We start from the raw sequence: 22946 nt of genomic DNA on the forward strand, positions 1-22946 counted from the left end.
CTTAAGCTAAATGAAACTGTTCAGCAGCCACAATAATAAAACGTACATTGTTCCGCCCTACCTCACCACATCCTAGGGTTGGAAAAGAGGTTTAGATGATGATGAGGATGAATTATTTAACCGAGTCCAACTGTGAAGTGTTTGGCAGCTCCTGGATATGTAAACAATCTCACACACTACTTAAGCAACAGAAAATTAATGAATATACCCCAAGCCATTTGTAACTCAGTGTACACCTTGCTCATACGTTACTCCTGAGAGGCGTAGTGTTGGTGCTGATACTGTCAATACCTGCAATGTATGGTGAGCAACTGTGCTGGTGTGTGTACGGTAGTGTATGGAAGGAGCGTACTTGGAATACCCTGATATAGTATTAATGATACTCCTGTAATATAAAAAAAATACTGGTGAAGCACTTAGAAATAACTGAGTATAAAACCAAACACAACATACTTAGTTTCTACTCAACTAGGTCAAATTTTTATCACTTATATTGTACTTATTTCTGCTTCCACATGTTTTTTCCTGACTGTAAGTCTGTGTGTGCCAAAGACAAAATGCATAATAAAGGTCATTGTGACTACATGACTCTTTCTTATCCTATTTTTTTACAGGTAATGAGAGCACTATTTTACAGCATAACACTGGTTTATATTTCATACATACATATTAAAATAATGTTTGCCACAGAGAGGTATGCAAACACAGAATCCATCCATCCATCATCCAATCCTACATTGCTCCATGAGGAGCGCAGGAGCCCGGGGCTAGGCAGAAAAGTTCTGGTAATCTGAAAATTTGTACTTATCAAGAAGTCATGATGGAAATGGCAAAGATGAAAAACATCACTGTTTAAAACAGCATTATTTTTCAGGTCATTTGCTTAGTTCATATGATGCACGTTTTTATACTGGCATAGAGTACTTTATGTGTGTTCAACTTTTGTGATTCTCTTTTTCAGTGACAAATAAAAGGTACCATATCCAGTCTTTCCTTTACATGCAAATCCCCACATCCACTGCGAGGCTGGACTGCACTGAATTAGGTCTGGCTTACGGAAAACAAGTCTACAGTATTCATTACATGCCAATTCTCCCACCAGTTCTGAGGTTGGGCTATGTGGAATTTGTTTTGACTAGTGGGAAACAAATCTGTAGTGTCCTTCATTGACTTTCATGCTGCCTGATGTAAGCCAAGTCGAATGGGGCCCAGTAAATCTCACAACCACCTACACACACCTCTGCTCATAAATGCTCAAAAGCCTTTACTGCTTTTGCTGAGTACCTGTACTTCAGCACAAATTACATTATGTAATCTTGTACAATACAATCTACTAAATCCACAAAACTGTCTGAACATAGTGGTTACCAGTTAGGCAAAAGGGCAATGGCCAAAGTTGAAAACATGACAGGATGAAGGACTAAAACAACAACAACTATATATACATTACTAACCTACTGATGAAGCAGTGATGATGCAGGCGTCTGATGATCAAACCGACACTTCTGATGATGGTTTGACATGTTGGGGAAGCTTCTGGAGTTCATGCTGTGGATGATACACTCATTAGCAAAGCAAAAACTATTCAATATTAGGCAATGTCAGCAATAAAAATAAATTACTTGACTGCAATCCAATACACTGATGTTAGTAACAAACCATACAAAGTATGGCTGTATGCACAAGTTAGAGTAAGCACTTCACTCATGCATTAGAAATGATTCTGCTAATTTAGTGCACTCTGGTATGTATTGTTTACTGGCTTCACTTCATAACTCTAAAGTTCATGACATGGCACCTGACGCTCCATAGCTATGCACTCCAATGCCCAGCAATTTCATTACCAAATAATATTTTCTTACACGACAGATGGGAGCACCCATCATCCACTCACTCAGTGAAGTACTGCCTTCGGGTCTCTCTACACTACGTGACAGGCCAAATGGTTTCTTGTGAACCAAGAAACCATTTACAATGTTGGGTTGGGTAGTGCCTCGCTATGCAGTCCCTTATCCCTGGGGTCACACTCAATTACCTCATCCCCGGTCTTTTTCGGTCTGCCTCTTACAACCCTACATCAGATGTTCACTCTTCTCACCTTCCCCACCCAACTGTCATTCTCCATCCACTCCCCATGCCCAAACCATCTCAATCCATCCCTCCTCATCACAACACCAATGCACTCCAGTCCCATCCTTCCTCTCAACTCTTCAATCATAATCCCCCCACGACTAGAAGAAAATGACAAATCCCATTTTGCCTTCATCCAAGTGTAGGGACCTGAGATTAGGCTACCATTAATTCAGACCAGAGCCCCTGGTGCCTCAACATGACAGAAAAACCCCTGGCCATCTCCTGGACTTCAACCACAGCATATGCCACAATATGCTCTGACCAGGGCACTCTACTAATTGCACCACCAGATGTAATTTACTTGGACTTGGTAGGTGGGAAAATGGGGACTTATTGCATAATGATTCCTGACCTTCAGCTCAGATGCACAATGTTCACAACCACCCTGGCTTTCATTCATCAAACATTCAAATTTCAACAATACGCTTAAATGGTTCTCACCCTGGTAACTTTCATAGCGACACCCTCTGGAAGATTACGCTGGATATACTCAAGGTAGGTGTCAGCAGTAGACTGTGTGAGGCGCGGGAGTGATAAAGTGAGGAAATGGGTTCTGGCTTCATACTGCACTCGGTGTTTCTTGTGGATGTGCACCGACTTCAGTAATGTCCACCGTTTTATGTGCTTTGTGGGCCAAGCTCTGTGAAAGATATAAGCTTTTATACTGATTTATATTTTTCTCTATTGGGCTATAGAGTTACTTGTGGAAAGGCATACAGATATTTCTTAAACTATATTTCAGTTAAACAGGGAGGCTTGATCCTGCAGCTGGATACCTTCACATGGTGGAACTGACATAGCAAAAACTGCCTGGTTATTCAAACATTCTCAACTCCATCCCAATCCCCCTAAAAGAGGATGGTGAACTGTAAGAGAAATCCAGTTTCAATCTACAGTCCACCCAGATCACATTCAGATAAACCTGGGGTCACAAGTTCACAACAACAACAACAACAACACAGAGGATTCAACTTTTGTCTTATGGCTTACAGCCTTGGTGGGGAGAAGCTGAGTTTTCAAGTCTGTAATTACTGAAACTTTTTTTTTAACCTAGGGATAAAGGAGACTAAATGCCACCAATGAATTCCACATGTTTCACAAGAAGCTACCAAAAGAGGTGAGAGTAGGAGTTTGGAAGTACTGTGCCCTCTCCCCCTTTGTTCCCATGTAGAGATACGACACGCTCACCACCCAACACCTGTGTTTTCAACAAGCTCATTCCTCTTATACTATTTAAGGGGAGAATGTACAACTGCAGATGAAATTACCACTTCACTCTTTCGTCAAACGGTTAGGTGACCCCACCATAACATTCTGAAACTTTGCTGGGCACCACAGATTGCACCACTGGGTTTTAAAACTCACTGTTCACTAACCTCATTATTTATCCTACTGATTTATAGTATTGAAATGTATCAATATTTATGCCTATAATTCTACCTCAAGATTTCTTTCTCCTTGGCACAAAACAGATGCAACAGCCTTCTTAAACATTTTCCCACCCTATGTGAATGCAAAAAAACTGCTCTAAAATGATGGTGATACTGCCACAATTACAATGCTACTGAATAAGGTAGGTATAAGACTAATCTACTGCCTATCTTTAGCTAACAACCTTTATCCACTACCCAGAAAATGTTACAAAGACAATGAAGGTGTGTAAAAATTAGTCACCAAGTCTCTACGATTACATATTTTTTGTATTACAGTATTTCTTCTGCCTAAAGACATTTACATTCAGCTAGGGCAAGATTTAGGATGGGGGTTGGTAGAGATATGTTTACCATGTTGAATAAAACCATCTGAAGGTAACAAGAACAAACTATAAAAGGACGAAGCCATATGGAAAGGTTACGTATAAATGAGGCTTGGGGTGGAAGACAATGAAGTGGACTTATGATTAACAGGAAGGTAGGTGGTGGCAACCATCATCCACTCACTTGATGTAGTGCTGCTTACTTCCTTAGCTTTTATCATTCTTTTTCTGTGCCTGCCCTCCTCTCTTCCTATTTCTCCTATCTTTCCTGTCACTTCTTATGCCTTTTCTTTCCTTTACAGGTGGCTTTACATTGAGTGACAAGCCAAATGGTTTCCTGTAAGCCAAGAAACCATTTACAACGCTGGGTGGTAACCATATAACCAAACCATACGTGCTCCCTACGTGTCAACAGGGTTGGTGGAGGGTTGGTGCCCCTCCCTGTAAAACAACTAACTCAGTGTCAAATGGCCACCCTTTACGGGATTATGGTGTCTGGCAATAGATAGAATGAGCATAAGTAAAAGAGGGTCACAGTGTCAAGACAATGGGGACATAAAGAGAGAGAAAGAGAGAGAGAGAGAGAGAGAATGTGTGTGTTTAGGGGCTCTGAGTTTTGCTTCCTCATTCTCCAGTGTTTCTTTGGATGTTATTCATGGAAGTTGGTATTTATCAACTTTTTATGTTCACCAAAGGATTGCTTAAAAAAAACTGCACTGATATTTTTGCAACTTAAGCACATATGACGTAGTTCATTTACATAATGTTTTTGACATATCAGATAGAGCCAGGATATCGGGGCTTGAATGGTGAGCGAATCGAAGCGTGGCCCATTGGATCGGGCAAATTTGGCCTGTCTGGACGTTGTTACTGTGCACTCTGCCCTAGGGTGGGAAAGGAGGTCCGGATGATGATGATGACTGACCTTTTTTCCCACATGGCTAGGGTAAGGTATGATCCTTAACATAATGGATGGATGGAGAAGCTGCAATGAATTATAAATGATATGAAATTGGAGATGCTATGGAACACTTGGAATGAGGAGATGCCAAGAGAGGGGTGGAAAAGTAGTAAGACCAACCCTCCACCCACCTATGTCTCTGTTATGCAATCTTCTCCTCCCCCATCAGGAGCACAGGGGCCTGGGATGGGCTAATTAATTTAGATAATTAAAGCAAGAGTCATTATATCACTCACACTTGAATGGTATTCTGTATGCAATAAACCCCAACTACATCTCATATTTAAAGCCTGATGTGTCACATATGGTTAATAAGACAAAAAGTAGGTTGAACTAACATGTCCTGAACTGTACTTCCGAGGTGAGATGCAGCGGTGGAGAGGAAGGTGAGGTATGATGGTAGCACCGCTGGGTCATGTCCTCGGCACTCCACATCAATTACGCTATACAGACGGTCAGGCTCACCATCATCCACAACCTGCAATAATATCATTACCTATTAACACTTTCACTCCAGTGATGTACTTTATGTTTCTGCTAGCCCTAGATGATGTTATTTAGCCAAGGCAACACTTTTTCACAGTGGAAGGCAAACAACGTATACCTTCAGCCCTTTGCCAAAGGTTAAAATATGCTGCATTAATAAATTTGTCTAGTTTTAGCAAGAATACAATAAAAATGTCACCTGACCAAAGGTGTTAAGAGGAAAAGCTGGTACCGTAACTACTGATCAACATCTTTTTCTTGTCACACACCAGTACAGGGTAGTTACATAAGTCTTGTCATACACAGTCATTCATAATTAAACATGCCTGATATACTGTACAGCATATATACAAAATATTGTATCCAACTGGAAAAATTAAGCAAAAAAACATAGTACAGTGCTATACTGTACACTTACAACACAATGACATACATCTGCAAACTCTGGTTATATGCAGGATTGTCATTACTTACTTGATTAACTCTGTGATTTACAGAAATCTATCTATCTATCTATTGCCAGACGCCTCAATCCCGTTTAGGGTGGCCAAAAACAAATCGCCTCCAAGTCGCCCTGTCCCCCGCCATTTCACTGCCACGCTCCCAACTCACACCCCCTTCTCTCATAATTTCCCTGTTCTTTCTCTAACTCTGTCTATAAGTATCCTACCATACACTTTTCCTATTATACTAAGAAGACAAATGCCCCTATGATTACCACACACTTCTTTTTCCCCTTTTCCTTTGTACAAGGGAATAATTTTATGGTATAACTAACAGCTAAACAGAGCATCTTCACACTGCCTTGTATGCAAACAATATCCATATTAAAATTATAAAACATAAAAGAGAACATTAGGCTGAAAGAGATGTCAAAAAGTCTCTTAAGCCCACAAGACTCTGGCCAGCTTGGGATGCCTTTTAGCACCTCTTCCTTACTAGTTCACTTGTGAAAAAAAGACATCAATATTCTTTATGTTATGTAAGCAGTATACATCAATAATAAAGACATGAATGACATACTGTAACGGGGTGTATAAAAGCCCGCACTGCCTAGATGCAAAGAGGGGACCCTCTCTTTGGCTCAGTGGTAACGTGTGCGTGTATCAAGCACGAGGGTCTGAGATCGAATCTTGGTCAGACCAGTGATTAATTTGTTAAGTTTCAGTTCGGTTATTACAATACCACTGTATATTTGAGTGTAATGTACTGTGCAAATTAAATAAATGAGTATGAGTACCAGGAAGTCTCCTAAGCTGACGAGACCATAATCAAATGGCAATATTCATATGCTGTCTATCATACAGTACTGGAAGATGCTAAAGATATTGGAAGATGCTAAAGGTGATCAGAAAGAAATTATTATTCTCATATATTATTCTCTTTAGGGAGAAACATCAGCATCATCATCACCATTAAAATCACAATCATCATTACCATCTTCTTGGCCCTTTTTTCCACTTAAAGACAGGGTTATGTAGGATCCAGAAACAAGGAAATAATAAGTACAAAGGTGATAGAATTATGAACTTTTGTTATTCTTACTCAGTGCAACTTTGCTTATTCACTCTAACCAGGCCTATATGTATTCTGCCTATCTTATCTTGGCCTAAAACTGCCATCTCCATCTTGCATTTTGATCAGTATCATGAGATTAACAATTGAATATGGAGCAAGTCATAATAAAGTGCTATGGAAATGGTGTAGAACCATACTATTGCTGTTATAGAAAAATAAGCTGTAACAAGAGATTAACACTAGATTATGGTGCTAGTTACAAAGAAGTGCTATGGAAGGGCTGTACAACCTTAGTTACGTATACTGTCTTACTTTGCAATGAAGTGGAAAGAAGCTAAGTTATGGCAGACATACTGTAGACCAGCCTGTGCTTACCACAAGCTGGTTAGTGTCCTTCCTCGCTTTGTCTTCCGACAGCTATGCATCAGTCATACAAGCTCCATTAAACACTGTGACAAATTACATATTTTCGTTAGAAAAATGTACATAATCATGGGCCCTAAGAAGATCAGTGAGTCAGCTGGAGCTAAAAGGAAAGCAGTGAGAACAGAAATGCCCCAACCCCAAGCATCTCCCCAGCCCCAAGCATCTCCTCGTCCAAAGAGACAGAAAAGAGAAAAAACACCAGAAGGGCAGTTTCCTACAGTTTTCATGGAAGGTGACTCCCCTTCCAAAAACTAAAACCCCTCCTCCTCCTCTCCATATGCATCCACTTAAGCCATCAGCTCTCCTCAGGACTGGTAAGATGCAGTGAAATTTTTATGTATATAATCTACAGGGTATATGTCTTTATTTTAAAGGTTTTATGTACAGATTAATGCAAAATACATTGTTTCTTATGGAAAAAAATGATTCGGTTTTCAAACAATTCGCAACTCGTACAGCCTCCAGGAAAGAATTGTGTACGAATTCCGGGGTTCTACTGTATACAGGATGATGAAGATGGTATACAGTATATATATACTGTATACAGTGCTGCACACCCTCGATTTAATGAACTAACTGGTACCAGACCCCTGATGTTAAAGCCGATAGTTCATTAAAGCAAAACACCATGCTGTTCGGCAATTTCCCAGGTGTCATGGCTTTTACCGAACAAAGATCGTTAAATACAGATCATCGTTTTGCCGTAGTGTCGTACACAATCAGAGACAGCTAGGTCTGAATGGTCTATCTATCTATCTATTGCCAGACACCATAATCCTGTAAGGGGTGGCCATTTGACTTTGAGTTATTGGTTTTACAGGGAGGGGCACTAACCCTCCACCAACCCACTTGTTGACACGTAGGGAGAACGTATGGGTTGGTTATATGGTTGCCACCCAGTGTTGTAAATGGTTTCTTGGCTTACAGGAAACCATTTGGCTTGTCACTCAATGTAAAGCCACCTGTAAAGGAAAGAAGAGCAACAAGAAGTGACAGGAAAGATGGGAAATATAGGAAAAGAGGAGGGCAGGCACAGAAAATGAATGATAATGGCTAAGGAAGAAGTAGGCAGCACTACATTCATGACGTCACATGATGGTGTGGTAGTAACAGCACACTGTGACTGCAAAGCTGGTCAAGGTGAAGATTATTTTTGTTTGGATATTATTCATATCAAAACACAAACAATATTACAGTAAAAGTCCAATTCTTCAGCATCCAATTCCCCAGCAAATCTGACATTTCGGCAGTTTTGAGAAATAGTCCCATTTACGAAAATCTCTGATCATTCAGCAGATTTTCCGATTTTTTTCGTCAGTCTTGAAATTCTCCATGAGGACCCTCTACTGCTGGGGACTTCTTCCAGCAGTAGCAGAGTCCAATCAACCCCTTCTATTGTACATATGTAATTAAGGAACCTACTATAAGTTTAGGTAAGTGCATGTGAACTTGTAGGCCTACTGTACCATTACATTTATATACAGTATGTTCACTAATTTCTTTATTTTTCATATTCATGTATAGTACTGTATTCATTACAGTATTGTACAGTATCAAACAGTATACAGTACTCTCTCCAAGCACATTTGTAATGATATGAGTGGTGATGATAGTGTTCACCGAAACATATAAGGTATTGAGTGGGTAGGGTTTTTGATAATTCGGCAATTTTGATTTTTCGGCACTAGCCTGGTCCCATAGATGCCGAAAAATAGGACTTCTACTGTATTATGTGGTTTCTATAGTTATTAGATAGTAGTTCAGTATTTGTTTTTATATTCATGATTCTTATCTTACAGTAGTTGGCATTTCTGAACACAAAATCCAATTCTCCATAACAGTTACACATCCTTCCCCTCAACTATCACCTTTTTGGGTGCACCACCACCTGTCCCACCCTCCATTCATTCAACAATATTTACAAATGCTTCTGTCCCCCACCACAACAACTTTAGTTTCCTGCCAATAACCCGAACCCATGAATCGACAGTACCCATTCTACCCCATTTCAGCCAAATACTCATCCTACTGCACTCTTCCACCTTTTCTAATCTTTTTTACCTTTATTACTACCCATTCTACCTATTCTCCCACCACTACAAGCAGCCAACACCCTGCCACAGGTCTAAAAAATAAAAAATGCTTTTTCAAGCTCACCATTCCCACAACACACACACAATCGTAACCCCAACATAACCTTCTCTTCATCTACCATTCTTTTCCTTTCCTGGTACACTTTTTTCTGCACTACATTCCTATTCATTAATCCTACAGCACCTTCCACCCACCATAAATTCAGATCTTGAAAAACCGAACCCGAAATCACCACACATAACACCAAGCCAGCCACCTCACTTTTCCAATTACCTTATCCACCCATTCATTTCTCCCTTTTATTCCCATTCATCACCTTTTAGCACATTTCCCTACCTCTACATGCACCCATTTCTCCAGCTCACAGCCAGCCAAAAAATGCATTTCCAACTCACCACCCTACCTCCCAGCTCAATTTCCACTACTTCCACAAGCTCTCTCCCCTAAACTTCCACCTTACTGACTAAACCTTTTACCCCACTACCCTCCTATCCACCCACATTAATTCATAGATGCTTCCACTTCCTCCAAATACAATTTTAGTTCTTGCAAATCCAAACCAAATTACCTTAAACAGCATCCACCTGCCATCTCACTTTTTTTCACATTTTACACCTACCACCCACTTATTTCCTCTTTTTCATCCCTGTTATCACTTTTCACATGTCCACTCTACCCCAATACCCACCTCCTTTAACTTACAGGTGTCTGTACTTTCCCCCACCAACACTCCAGTTTAATAGGAAACACGAACCCGATTATCCACACACAGCTCCCACCCAGCAATCCCACTATTTCACTTATTCTACTGCATTCACCCATTCAGTTCCTCATTTTACCCCCATTCATCATTTTTTAACACATTCCTCTCTTACTATAGGCACCCATTATTCCCACAAGCTTTCTCTCCACAACTTCCACTTTATTGAGTGTACCTTCCACCATTCCACCCCAATCCACCTACTTCAATCTACAGATGCCTTCGCTTCACCCCATCACAACTTTACTTTTCTTGATAGACCCAAACCTGGAGTTCTCACATGGCACTCATCCAACCACCTCACTTTCTCACCTGTCTTCTTACATCCACCTATTCATATCCTCTTTTTATCCCTGTTTATCACTTTTTAACGCAATTCCCTCTCACTACATGCACCCATGTCATCAGCTCACAGTCAGCCAAAAGTGCATTTCTAACGTACCACCCCCACACTCCATTTCAATTCTCACTTCCTCCACAAGTTTTTTCTCCCAAACTCCCACCTTGGTATTGGTTACACATTATACCACACCACCTCACCCCCATCCACCCACATTAATTCACAGATGCCTCCTCTTCACTCCATTACAACTTTAGTCTTTTGACAAACCTGAAACAGCAGTCTGATGGCACTTGTCCTCCCTCACTACTCCCAAAAATTAACTTTACACCACCTTTTCTTACTTCCCCACCTTCACACTCACACTACTACTTATTAACACGTTACCCTGCTCTATACTTTATTTTTTTTCCTCAATTATCACCAACCCCAGAAGCTTCCTCCCCTTAACGCCCTACCATTTACACTCTGGGTAAAGCATTTGTATTTTTTCTTTACATGAAGGTATACGTTTGTGCTACAGTGAACATAATTACATAATTATACTTGCAGTAATATCTTGTCCAAGTTCATGAAATAATAACCTTACATAAATGACACTATCTTGCACAGAGATAATAATACTGGACTGTATTATCAGGGCCTGTGGCAAAGCAGACAAGGAAAACTTTGACGTCTGTGTTACTTTCTTCACTGATTGATCATACTATGTATAAAGATTTAATTACCTGTTATAAAGTGCTTCCTGCAGACCTTCCACATGTCAGGCTTTGAGGTCTTGGCACGAGCTATCCTTGCTAACCATAATTTTCTCCTTTCTGCAGTTAATTTCTTTCCTGCTTCTCCCTGACTTGGGATCTTCAGTACCATAAAAGGAGAGACTGGGGTGTTTATTGGACTTATTTCCACAGCCGACAAAGCAGCAAAAGTGTGGCATTGTTATTTGTTACGAGACAAGTACACACACCACGTATAAGTCTCCAGAATCTGAAAATATTCACCCACATACCAAACCAAAATAAATACACAGGAGCCTGGTGATCTTACACTTCCCCGCGCTAACCCACAATGCACCAGGATGTTGACGTCACAAATGTTTATGAGTCCGCGTTGTTGTACCTCCTACTTTGTGTGGGTTCCATATTTTCTTCATTTCCTTCCTCCCTCTTCTTTGGGCCTGTGTCTCTTCTTCCTCGATTACTCATTATCCTCTTGCATGCAGCTTGAGTCGGCACAGAAAATACAGGTGTAGCCACGAGCACATGATTGCAACCTCATCCTCGCCAGTAGTACTAAACGCCACCCGTCTGAGGGCTCACGAACGGGACCCCGTTGCACTAAACCGCGGTCAGTTCAAATCGTTTCCTGATGGCCGTCGACTACACTCGTATTCCGAAGTGAAAGGGAATAATTCATAGGACTATAGTCATAAAGCGCAGCGAAAGTGTTATGTCAGATTAGTGTAGGTTCAGTTACGTTAGATTAGTGTGGGTTGTTAATGGTAGATTAGCGTAGATTGTTAGATTAGATAAGAAAAATGCAAGAATTATCATCCTGAGAATTACGTTAGATTAAAGAAAAAAAAAATGTAAGAATGATCATCTATTACCAATTTGGAAGTCCCTGGTCCTCCCTAAACTGGAGTACCCGTCTCAGCTGTGGTCTCCACACAAAATTGGTGAAATTCAGCAAGTGGACAGAGGGTCTTCACCAGAAAACTGAGACTCATCGGTCTAGATATACAGATGGCAGTTTTGGGCTGTTTAAAGTGAAATGAGTAAAGCAAACTTTGAGCTTTTGAAATCGGCGGGTTGGCGCCAAAATTCAGCAGGTGCGCGTGGATAAGAATGTTTTATCTTTTTATATTTTTTCTTTCACTGCAACCAAGGTAGGGAAATATTAAACTGGAAAAAATTGGACCAAACAAGTCTTTTTCGGTTAATAGTAAGTTGCTAATGGACATTTTATGAATGCCAAGCAGATCCCGACGCCATTTTGAGAGGACAGGACAGCGTGGTAAGCATCCGACTTTAATTCACCTTCTTTTATTAGTCACAGTTAATTTGCAAGCATTACTTTATTTACTGATTTTAGGTAGGCTATTGGTGATCACTTGGAGGTGAGTATGGTAGGGAAATAGTTTAATGGTGACGCTTTTCAGATAATTGATGAGATTGGGGGCTGGGGACGCCGAAGAATTGGCTTCGTAAGTATCCGTCCTAATTCAAGTTTTTGACTACTTACACATGTTTTGCCCGCTTTATTCTTGTTACTAGTTTTAGTAAAGGTAATAGAGATAACTTTGAATGAGGTATCATAAGGGTTATTGGTGTTTTGAGATGGTAAATGGTGATGGATGAACAGACGCCTAAGAGGCCGGCGTCTCACGTGAACAGATGCCAAAGAGGCCGGCGTCCCACGTACTTGGCTTTGATTTCAACCATTTTCAACCAAGTTAGCTACATTATTGCACTTGTTAAATTTAGACAAGTTAATATTGTTTAGAGGTTAGAATGGTCAGGAAGTTTTATTGTTTTATGGTGTAATATTGTTGACTGCTTTTCAGGTTACGTCCCCATCTGAAGGGAGAAACCTGTATTTCGTCCCGGCAAGGATGCTGCACCGCACCAGTTCCCTTCCTTCCCATATACAGGATACAGGTAATTGACTTACGTTTATCTACTTAGTATAATTAGATAACAGCCGTTTGCACTGATGGTGCAAAAGCAATGACAGGCCCAGTAAAAGGTGTTTTGGCTCTTATTAGAAACGTTGCTCCATCAGGCAGACACTTGCCTTGATAGACGTGCACTTGCAGTAATGAGGATGCCATGCGAACTAAAGTTATGCTGGATGAGGTATTCAAGGTGGTAAATTTCATCAGAGCTAGACCACGAAATTCGCAGCTGCGTACGGCACTGCTAGGAGATGGGGCCCAGTCATAGTGCTTAGTTACTGCACACGGAGGTGCGCTGGTTATCCCGCGGCAAAATTCTTTCACGTGTGTGTGATACGAAAGATGAGTGATCTTTCTTACAGGAAACAGCTTTTCTCTGTTAAATAGTGACGAAGTCTGGTCAGTGAAACGGCTATCTTACTGTACAGATGTTTTTAAAACTAAATGAACTGCACTTGTCATTGCAAGGCTCAGATGTGACATACTGAAGGTTCAGGACAAAATTGAATCTTCTCAAAGTAAACTTTTAGGTTGATTGTGCAAAGGCAAAACAAAGTGAATGTTTTCCAACTCTTCATCTGTTCCTGACTAAATATTCCTTGCAGTTGGATGGAAGTTCAGGAGAATGCATTGTTCACCATTTAAGGCAATTAAGTAATACTTTGAGGGAATAATTTCTCAGGCAGGCAGACCCTCTGTCCATTTATGGATTCTGGTTCTGTAATAGGACAAACCCTGTCTGTGAAGGAAAATTAGCAGCTGATTGAAATTTTAATAGATCAAACGCTCAGAACAACATTTGATAAAGACTCGCTGCATACCTTTTGGGCAAAGCTCTTGCACGAGTATCCTGATATTACAAAACGAGCAATGAAACATCTGATGCCATTTGCAACACCGTATAGGTGTGAAGCGGGTTTCTCACGCTATATTGCCACTAAAAACAAATACAGAAGTTGGAAGCAGAACCTGATAAAGCGCCTGCAACTAAGAAGCATCCTTTCAGATAGTCTGTCACCAAAAGCAAGCCCATACATCACACTGAAGACTGTAAGAATGACGAAGCTATGCAATGATTTTCAGTTGATTCACATCATTGTGTGTGTGTGTGTGTGTGTGTGTTTTCCCGCGCGCGCCAAGAAGCGACAAATTGTGTGTTTTCCCGCGCGCGCCAAGAAGCGACAGCGATTGCGTGTGTTTTCGCGCGCGCGCCAAGAAGCAACAGCGATTGAGAAGCGTTCCGGCAGATGTTAAAGTTTGGGAAACACTCTTAGATTTCAGTTAAGGAAATCTTCGTGTTTTTACGAGAATAAATGTAAGAAAGTGTAGATAATTATCCACCTATAAGTCTGTATATATTGACTTCTTGCGGGTAATTTATGTACAATAATATGCCTGCTAGTGTTAGATAAGCAAATGGAGATAACTAGGATATAAATGTTAAGGGAATTTTTATGTTTTAAGATGAAATTGTGTTACTGTGAGGTGATGAAAGTTATCTTGATATCCTGATCCATTTTTCTACCTTGTTACAGCCTCTTTATTCACCTTTTTCTGTTATTTATGTTAAATGTTATATAATAGGGATAAAGAGGATGAGGGTATGGTAAAGAAATTGGTGTTTTGTGATAAATTATTGACAGGAATAGATAGATTTTAAGTTATTTCTAGTTGCAGCTATTTTATGAACACGTTCCTGTTTACTGGTAATTATAAGTAAGTGGAAATTAGGATGGATTGAGGATGGGATTGGTGCTATTGTGAGGTGAAGTCTAAGAAAGTTGTTAAGTCCCCATCTCTAATTCCACCTTTGACCTACTTCCTGGTACAGCTTGTGTATTCAGCTATTGTGAAATCAGTTAATGGAGGTAAGAAAGAGGTGAGTATGGTTAGGGTATTTAAGTGATTATACCTTTTTTACCATAACTTGTCCTAAAAGTGTCACATCTCCGCCTTGAATACTGGGTTTTAACGAGAGATTAACCCAAGAATACGGTGCCAGTCACGAAGAAGTGCTATGGAATGGATGTAGAGCCGTAGAATTGTCTTTTTCTATCATTAAGCTGTGTGAAATATGCTGCAAAGGACACATATCTCAGCCAAGTTAGTGTAAAAACAGTATAGTTATTTATTGATCGTTTTTAAGTCGTTTCAAATTTCGTCCAGTAAGTTACTCTTTATCCCGTTCTCTTCTAGGAGATGTGGAAGGTAAGAAAAGAGTAAGATGCTAAGACAGGAAGAAGGAAGGAGCAAGAGACAAAGAAGATGGATGAAGAAAAGGAAGACAGTACGGAGGAAGGGTGGAGACCAGGGAGACGAAAAGGATAAGGGCAGAGGAACCGAGAAGCAAATGAGAGAGAGACTCAAGAAGAGGAGGAGGAAGGGTAGGAAAACAGGAGCAAAGAAGACTGGCAGGAGGAGTGTAGGAAGGCACGGAGGTAAGGATGTAGTGAATGGAAAGTGTACAAGGACTGGAAGGAGAAGGGAGTGTAGAGAAATGGAAGACAGCAGGATAATAACTGGGGTTTTAGGGGAGGAGGAGGGTGAAGGAGGCTAGAAGGTCAAGAAAACAGGAGGAAAGGAGGATGGCAGGAAAACAGGACAGGACGTAGGATATAAGGAAAACATGTAGGACTGTACGAGACAAGGAAAAAAGAATGGAAGAGAAGAACACACAAAAAGACAGTAGGAGGATGGGTGATGATAATTGGGTGAGGAAGGTGAGAAGTGTTAATATTGGGGGTGGGGTTATGAGGGGTAGACCGAGAAAGACATGGGACGAGGTCATTAAGTGTGACCTTAGGGTTAAGGGACTGAACAGGGAGGCTGCAGTACATCGTGCAGCGTGGAGAGCCGCCATTAGGTGACCAAGGCCGACACATGCAAGCATGTTGGAGCTTTTAAAAACGAAACGAAACGAGGATGCTAGGAAGACAGGAGAGAGGCTGTACAAGACAAGGAACTTAGAGGTATTTTGCGCACACTGTTATGCTTACTAATGTTTGAGAAGTGAATGGAGATTAGTAGGATATATGTGAAGATAATCTTGGTGTATTATGTGATGATTTATTGTGAGAGGTACACAGAAGATGGTTATTATTATTATTAATTATTATTATTGTTGTTTTGTGATGTGCGATTTTTCTGATTACTCATGTAGATTTTTTCCTGTTGTAATTTCCATTGATATATTTGCATTATTATTGCTGTTGTCTTGTATATGTATATGGAGTACAGAGAGTGGATAGGATACGAAATAATGTGATTCATGAAAGACTGACGAAGAGAGTGTATGTGAGTGAGGTGGAGGGGGAAAGAGGGAGGGGGAGGCCGAGGATGAGATGGAGGGATGGGGTGGAGAGGTATATGAGAGAGGGGGGTGTGAGCTGGGAGCAGGGGAGTGAAATGGCGGGGGACAGGGCGACTTGGAGGCGATTTGTTTGTGGCCACCCCAAACGGGATTGAGGCGTCTGGCAATAGATAGATAGATAGATGAAAGTCGCAGAGTGAGGAAGTTTGTGGACACCAGAATCGAAGAGAGTGTACTGAGATGGTATGGTCATGTGGAGAGAATGGATAACAATAGAGTGGTGAAAAAGGTTAACCTGAGTGAATTTAAAGGACGGAGGAGGAGAGGTAGGCCAAGGAGAAGGTGGAGGGATATGGTGGATAAGTGTGTGAGGAAGAGAGGTATGGAAGTTGGTGAGGCTAGGGACCTGACAAGAGATCGAGCTGGCTGGATGAATTTGAAGGAGGGAGGAGGCGAGGTAGGCCAAGCAGAAGGTGAATATTGTGAGAAGTGCATGATCAGGGAATTGGCAACCCTTTTTTTAATGTGACAGTGTCCAGATTGACTATTGGATATGTTTAGGCTATGTGAAGCCACAGAACATGTTGAATGTTTTTGCATAATTATCCGATACAGCCAGGATTCCGTGGGCTTGAATGATGAGTGAATGGAAGCGTGGCCCATTGGATTGGACAAATTTGGGCTGTCTGGACATTTCTACTCCTCACCCTGCCCTGGGTGGGCAAGGAGGTCCCAATGATGATGATTATAAAATAACAGAACAGAGGAAAAATATTTAAAAAATAATCCGTACACCAGATGACAGGTGCTTGTTAACCTTGCAGGGAATCATGGGTAGATGGCAGTTTTAGGCCAAGTTAAATTAGAAGGAGTATGTAACCTTTTAACCCAGCCATTGAGTTGCGTTTGATCCCAGGAGGATGCCGGCTCAACTTAATGCCGGTCCCAAGCCCGGATGAATTGGGGAGGGTTGGTGTCAGGAGTGGGTGTCCGGCCGTAAAAATTTGCCAAGCCCAGACATGGTATGGTTTACCGTACCGTTTAGCTGACTGAATATCAGGTGTTTTCCCTGGCTGAGTCATGTCCCCCCCTCCCTCCCCTTTACCTCTCTCTCACTGTCTCTCTTCGTGTGAGGTCTGGATGGTTGGGTACTTAGAATAGCCCACACATACATAGCCTCCCAGTTTCTGTCAAATTGATGTCGTCTCGCCATGCTTGCTAGTTGTGTGGGGATGGTCTTCTTACGAGGGGGTCGCTAAGAAGGGGTCTTAAATGTGATGCCCTGGCCCTAGGTTGTACTGCGCGAACCCACAACTGGCACGTAAGGTGAACGGCGAGATGTCACAAAGGGAGGACGTTCCGGCAATCACATGCACTCGGCCCTTGCGTGTGACAATCACGTGGTTGCTTGTTTTATACTTTTTTCCATTGAATAATGTATTTTCAATTTTGATTTTAGTAATTTTTATCACAAATGTTTATTATGTGCCGTGTGGGTGTTGGATGTACCTGAGAGGACGCTTTTGAGGCCATAACCCCTGGGTACAACAAACAATCGGACTATATGCCATTTTCACCCTGCCTGGCACCATATCTGTGGGGTCATCAACACCTAAGGCACTGATGTCATTCCTGATGGTGTCGGACTTGTTGAATTGAGTATAGTCTGGGCCGATGTGTTGCTCGTTAATCAGGGCACCAGCACTTATCTGAATGTCATACGTGGGACGCTGATACATATTTCACATCCACCCAGTCTTCACACACCATTGCTCTGATGGCTATGGTTCACACTCCATTGCTCTGATGGCTCTGGTTCACTCCATTGCTCTGATGGCAATGATTTATGCGCCATTGCTCTGATGGGCATGGCACCCCAAACACCCCTTGAGTTAGATCGCTTTTGATCACAGCCACATGTACCACCTGAATATTCTGTAGTAACTGGCAAGCCTTTAGAAAGGCAATTGTGTGTGTGTGTGTGTGTGTGTGTGTGTCTTCCAGGGTGCCTCCATTAGCTTCCTAAATGGATGAGATTTTTAATTGTTAAAAATGTCACCAAGCTGCTAGGTTTCCAGATTAGATGTACTTTTATATATTATAAAAGTACGATGTCACCGAAACGTCACCAAGGTATTCTAAAGTACGATGTCACCAAAATGTCACCAAGCTACACTGTATAAAAAATATATCCGGATAAAGCCTGTGGTATGGGCCAGCTTGATTCGCTAGCTAGAACTTTTTCGATGCACATTGGTTTGGAAGGTGCTAAGCGTGCACCAGCGGGGATTGCTTTTCGGCCAGCATTCGATTCCGTTCCCAGCGTGAGCTTACAATTCCACACACACACCAGTTCCTGTTCCTGGTGTGGTTTCTTTGCGTCACACCCACCAGTTCCTGTTCCTGGTGTGGTTTCTTTGCGTCACACCCACCAGTTCCTGTTCCTGGTGTGGTTTCTTTGCGTCACACCCACCAGTTCCTGTTCCTGGTGTGGTTTCTTTGCGTCACACCCACCAGTTCCTGTTCCTGGTGTGGTTTCTTTGCGTCACACCCACCAGTTCCTGTTCCTGGTGTGGTTTCTTTGCGTCACACCCACCAGTTCCTGTTCCTGGTGTGGTTTCTTTGCGTCACACACACCAGTTCCTGTTCCTGGTGTGGTTTCTTTGCATCACACACATCAGTTCCTGTTCCTGGTGTGGTTTCTTTGCATCACACATCAGTTCCTGTTCCTGGTGTGGTTTCTGTGTCTCACACCAGTTCCTGCTCTTGGTGTGGTTTCTTTGTCACACACACCACTTCCTGTTCTCGGAGTGTTCCAAAGACAAAGATCAAGAAGAAATTGAAGACTAAATGCTTCCAGTTTGAAACGTTTCTCCAAATGTCAAACGTCTATTGCCATCGTTCAACACAGATTTCAGCATATCAAACTGCAGGGCCTATGCAATGATGATGATGATGATGGCAGCATGTCCAATGGAAGGGTGGTTGGGACGGGCATGGTGTGGGTCCGAGCAGCTTACCTCCTCGTGGTGGACCTGGGTAGAGTGATCTTCATGTATATTGTTGCTGTGGCTCCAGGTTCATTAGAAATATAAACCCTATGGATTGCAGCCTGAAATTGCGTTCCTGCAGCCCACAACCGTTGTTTGAAAGATGAGGCGAGGGGTGTTGAAATTGTTCTCCTGCAGGGTACGACTAATGTTTGGGAGATAGTTGAGGGATGTTTGTGTGGGTGGGCAGTAGAAGCACCCAGTTACATCAGCGCCACCACATGAAGGCGTCCCTCACTATGACCATATTTTAGAGCTGCTAGAAGCATATGAATGAAGATCACTCTAGCTGAAAGCTGCAATTTTTGACAAAGTTTGTTTAGTAACACAATTACTTAGTGGCATTATAAAATGGTTGTTGGCATTAAAATCTATGCTTGGTGACTAAGTACCAGTATATGCTTGGTGACATAATACTTGGTGACGAAGTACAGTATATGCTTGGTGACAATACTTGGTGACGAAGTACAGTATATGCTTGGTGACATAATACTTGGTGACGAAGTACAGTATATGCTTGGTGACAATACTTGGTGACGAAGTACAGTATATGCTTGGTGACAATACTTGGTGACGAAGTACAGTATATGCTTGGTGACAATACTTGGTGATGTTACTTAAAGGTTTAGTCATAAGAGGTACTTGGATTATCTTGTCGTTTGATGATATCTTATAATAAGGGTGACATCCTAAAATGATTGTTTCATTAAAAAGAAAAAAAAATCACTACAGCAAAGCATGGTGTGATAATTTTGTATTTTCTGTGCATACTGTGTGTGTGTGTGTGTATATATATATATATATATATATATATATATATATATATATATATATATACACACACACTATGTCCATTTTACACTGACTTGGCCCATAATTTCACAGCCTTGCATTGCTTTTCATGACTGGCCCAAATGCTGGGAAGAACCGCCTCCAGCATCAGTGTGTTCTACGTCCCATGTCATTGGTAGTGTATGTTAAATGATAAACAAGTGTCCGGTGGGCCCAGAGTCGTTCAGTTGGTCCACTTGGTTTGTCCCATTTAACAGGATATCTGGTATGTACAATGGTTTGTCCAGGGATCTCAAAGGGTCCATTAAATCCCATGTCTGGTGTAGCGAGGGTTTAGTGTAGTAAAAACAGCTTCAGTACATGTATGTGGGAGTTTAAACCTGGTATCTGGTCTAGTTAGTGGTAGGTGGTGGCGACCATCATCCACTCACTTGATGTAGTGCTGCCTATTTCTTCCTTAGCCTTTATCATTCTTTTTCTGTGCCTGCCCTCCTCTCTTCCTATTTCTCCCATCTTTCCTGTCACTACTTAATGCTTTTCTTTCCGTTACAGGTGGCTTTACATTGAGTGACAAGCCAAATGGTTTCCTGTTAGCCAAGAAACCATTTACAACGCTGGGTGGTAACCATATAACCAAACCATACGTGCTCCCTACCTGTCAAGTGGGTTGGTGGAGGGTTAGTGCCCCTCCCTGTAAAACAAATAACTCAGAGTCAAATGGCCACCCCGTACGGGATTATGGCGTCTGGCAATAGATAGATAGATAGATCTGGTCTAGTGGGGTTTGGGAAAGCAGGGGTTTACTCTTCTGAAAACAGCGTCAGTATATACTTGCCCCTACCCGACTAATTGTTGCCATCACTTACAGGTACATGATTACGTGTTGGAGTGTGTTATGCAGATGGGGGCAGAAGAACAGTGTGTTACGACAGTGCTACTCAGGAGATCGGCGTGTGTTATTAGTGTTATTCAGAGATCAGAATGTGTTACTAGCATGTTACTTGTACTGTACCTTACTGTGTTACTCAAAAGATCAATGTGTTAATATATACTGTTACTGAAAGGATCAGAACGTTTTACAGGTGTGTTACTGAAAAGACTGGGATGTGTCACTATGTTACTGAAAAGACTGGAATGTGTTGATGTGTTACTCAGTGATCGGAATGTGTTAATAATGTCACTCAAAGTAATATGTTAATAATTTGTTACTGAAAAGATCGGAAAATGTTAATAATGTGTTACTCAAAGATCAGAATGTGTTATTATCGTATTCAAAAGATCAGAATGTGTTACCATATATACTCCATTTCACCAAGTTTGGCACCATGAGTGATGTCCTCAACACCTGTAGTACACACATACATTCAAACGTAGCCAAAGTTAATAAATCATGTGCACATGGTTATGTATGTACGTATGTATGCAGTGTCATGTGCACCAAATCCATTACTTTTGGTTACTTATGGAGACTCATTACCTTTGGTTACGTATGTATGTAAATATGTATGTAGTCATGTCTACATAATGATCCATTTCCTTTGATTATGTGTATATGTATGTATATATGTAGTCATGTGTACATAATGATCCATTACCTTTGGTCACGTACCGGTATGTATGATGTATACATGTATATACGCACATACGTATTTAGTGTCATGTGTACATATTTATCCACTGACTTTGGTGGTTATGTATGTATGTAGGTAGGGTCATGTGTACATAACGATCCATTACCTTTGGTTACGTATGTATGTACAAATGTATGTAGTGTCATGTGCACATAATGAGCCATTAACTTGGGTTACGTATGCATGTATGTATATGTATGTATGTAGTGTGGTTACGTATGCATGTATGTATATGTATGTATGTAGTGTAGTTACGTATGCATGTATGTATATGTATGTATGTAGTGTAGTTACGTATGCATGTATGTATATGTATGTATGTAGTGTAGTTACGTATGCATGTATGTATATGTATGTATGTAGTGTAGTTACGTATGCATGTATGTATATGTATGTATGTATGTAGTGTGGTTACGTATGCATGTATGTATATGTATGTATGTAGTGTAGTTACGTATGCATGTATGTATATGTATGTATGTAGTGTGGTTACGTATGCATGTATGTATATGTATGTATGTAGTGTAGTTACGTATGCATGTATGTATATGTATGTATGTAGTGTAGTTACGTATGCATGTATGTATATGTATGTATGTAGTGTGGTTACGTATGCATGTATGTATATGTATGTATGTAGTGTAGTTACGTATGTATGTATGTAGTGTAGTTACGTATGTATGTATGTAGTGTAGTTACGTATGCATGTATGTATATGTATGTATGTAGTGTGGTTACGTATGCATGTATGTATATGTATGTATGTAGTGTAGTTACGTATGCATGTATGTATGTAGTGTGGTTACGTATGCATGTATGTATATGTATGTATGTAGTGTAGTTACGTATGCATGTATGTATATGTATGTATGTAGTGTAGTTACGTATGCATGTATGTATGTATGTAGTGTGGTTACGTATGCATGTATGTATATGTATGTATGTAGTGTAGTTACGTATGTATGTATGTAGTGTAGTTACGTATGCATGTATGTATATGTATGTATGTAGT

General features: G+C 41.0%; 1 protein-coding gene across 1 annotated transcript; it reads right to left on the minus strand.

The window, feature by feature from the left end:
• Positions 1-1418: 1418 nt before the first annotated feature.
• LOC145389527 (small ribosomal subunit protein uS10m-like) lies at positions 1419-18200 on the minus strand. Its single transcript, XM_080264801.1, has 4 exons — positions 18015-18200; positions 5189-5328; positions 2575-2773; positions 1419-1548 (listed from the first exon to the last, which is right to left on the minus strand). The coding sequence occupies exons 1-4, from the start codon at positions 18198-18200 to the stop codon at positions 1492-1494; spliced, it is 582 nt and encodes a 193-aa protein (XP_080120927.1). The 3' UTR covers positions 1419-1491.
• Between the last annotated feature and the right edge of the window lie 4746 nt (positions 18201-22946).

The sequence above is a fragment of the Coenobita brevimanus genome, unplaced genomic scaffold (genome assembly GCF_032717465.1).
Source record: "Coenobita brevimanus isolate Jiangsu-jjx unplaced genomic scaffold, ASM3271746v2 jjx.HiC_scaffold_1225, whole genome shotgun sequence".
Taxonomy (NCBI): Eukaryota; Metazoa; Arthropoda; class Malacostraca; order Decapoda; family Coenobitidae; genus Coenobita; species Coenobita brevimanus.

Bases quoted from the DNA above. Each gene is read 5' to 3' on its own strand.
- LOC145389527 (XM_080264801.1), bottom strand. From the start codon at position 18,200: ATGTATCAGCGTCCCACGTATGACATTCAGATAAGTGCTGGTGCCCTG. The intron at 2,774-5,188 runs GTTAGTTCAACC...TATCTTTCACAG, and splicing joins GGAAGTACAGTTCAGGACAT to AGCTTGGCCCACAAAGCACA. The intron at 1,549-2,574 runs GTGAGAACCATT...TATCATCCACAG, and splicing joins TCGCTATGAAAGTTACCAGG to CATGAACTCCAGAAGCTTCC.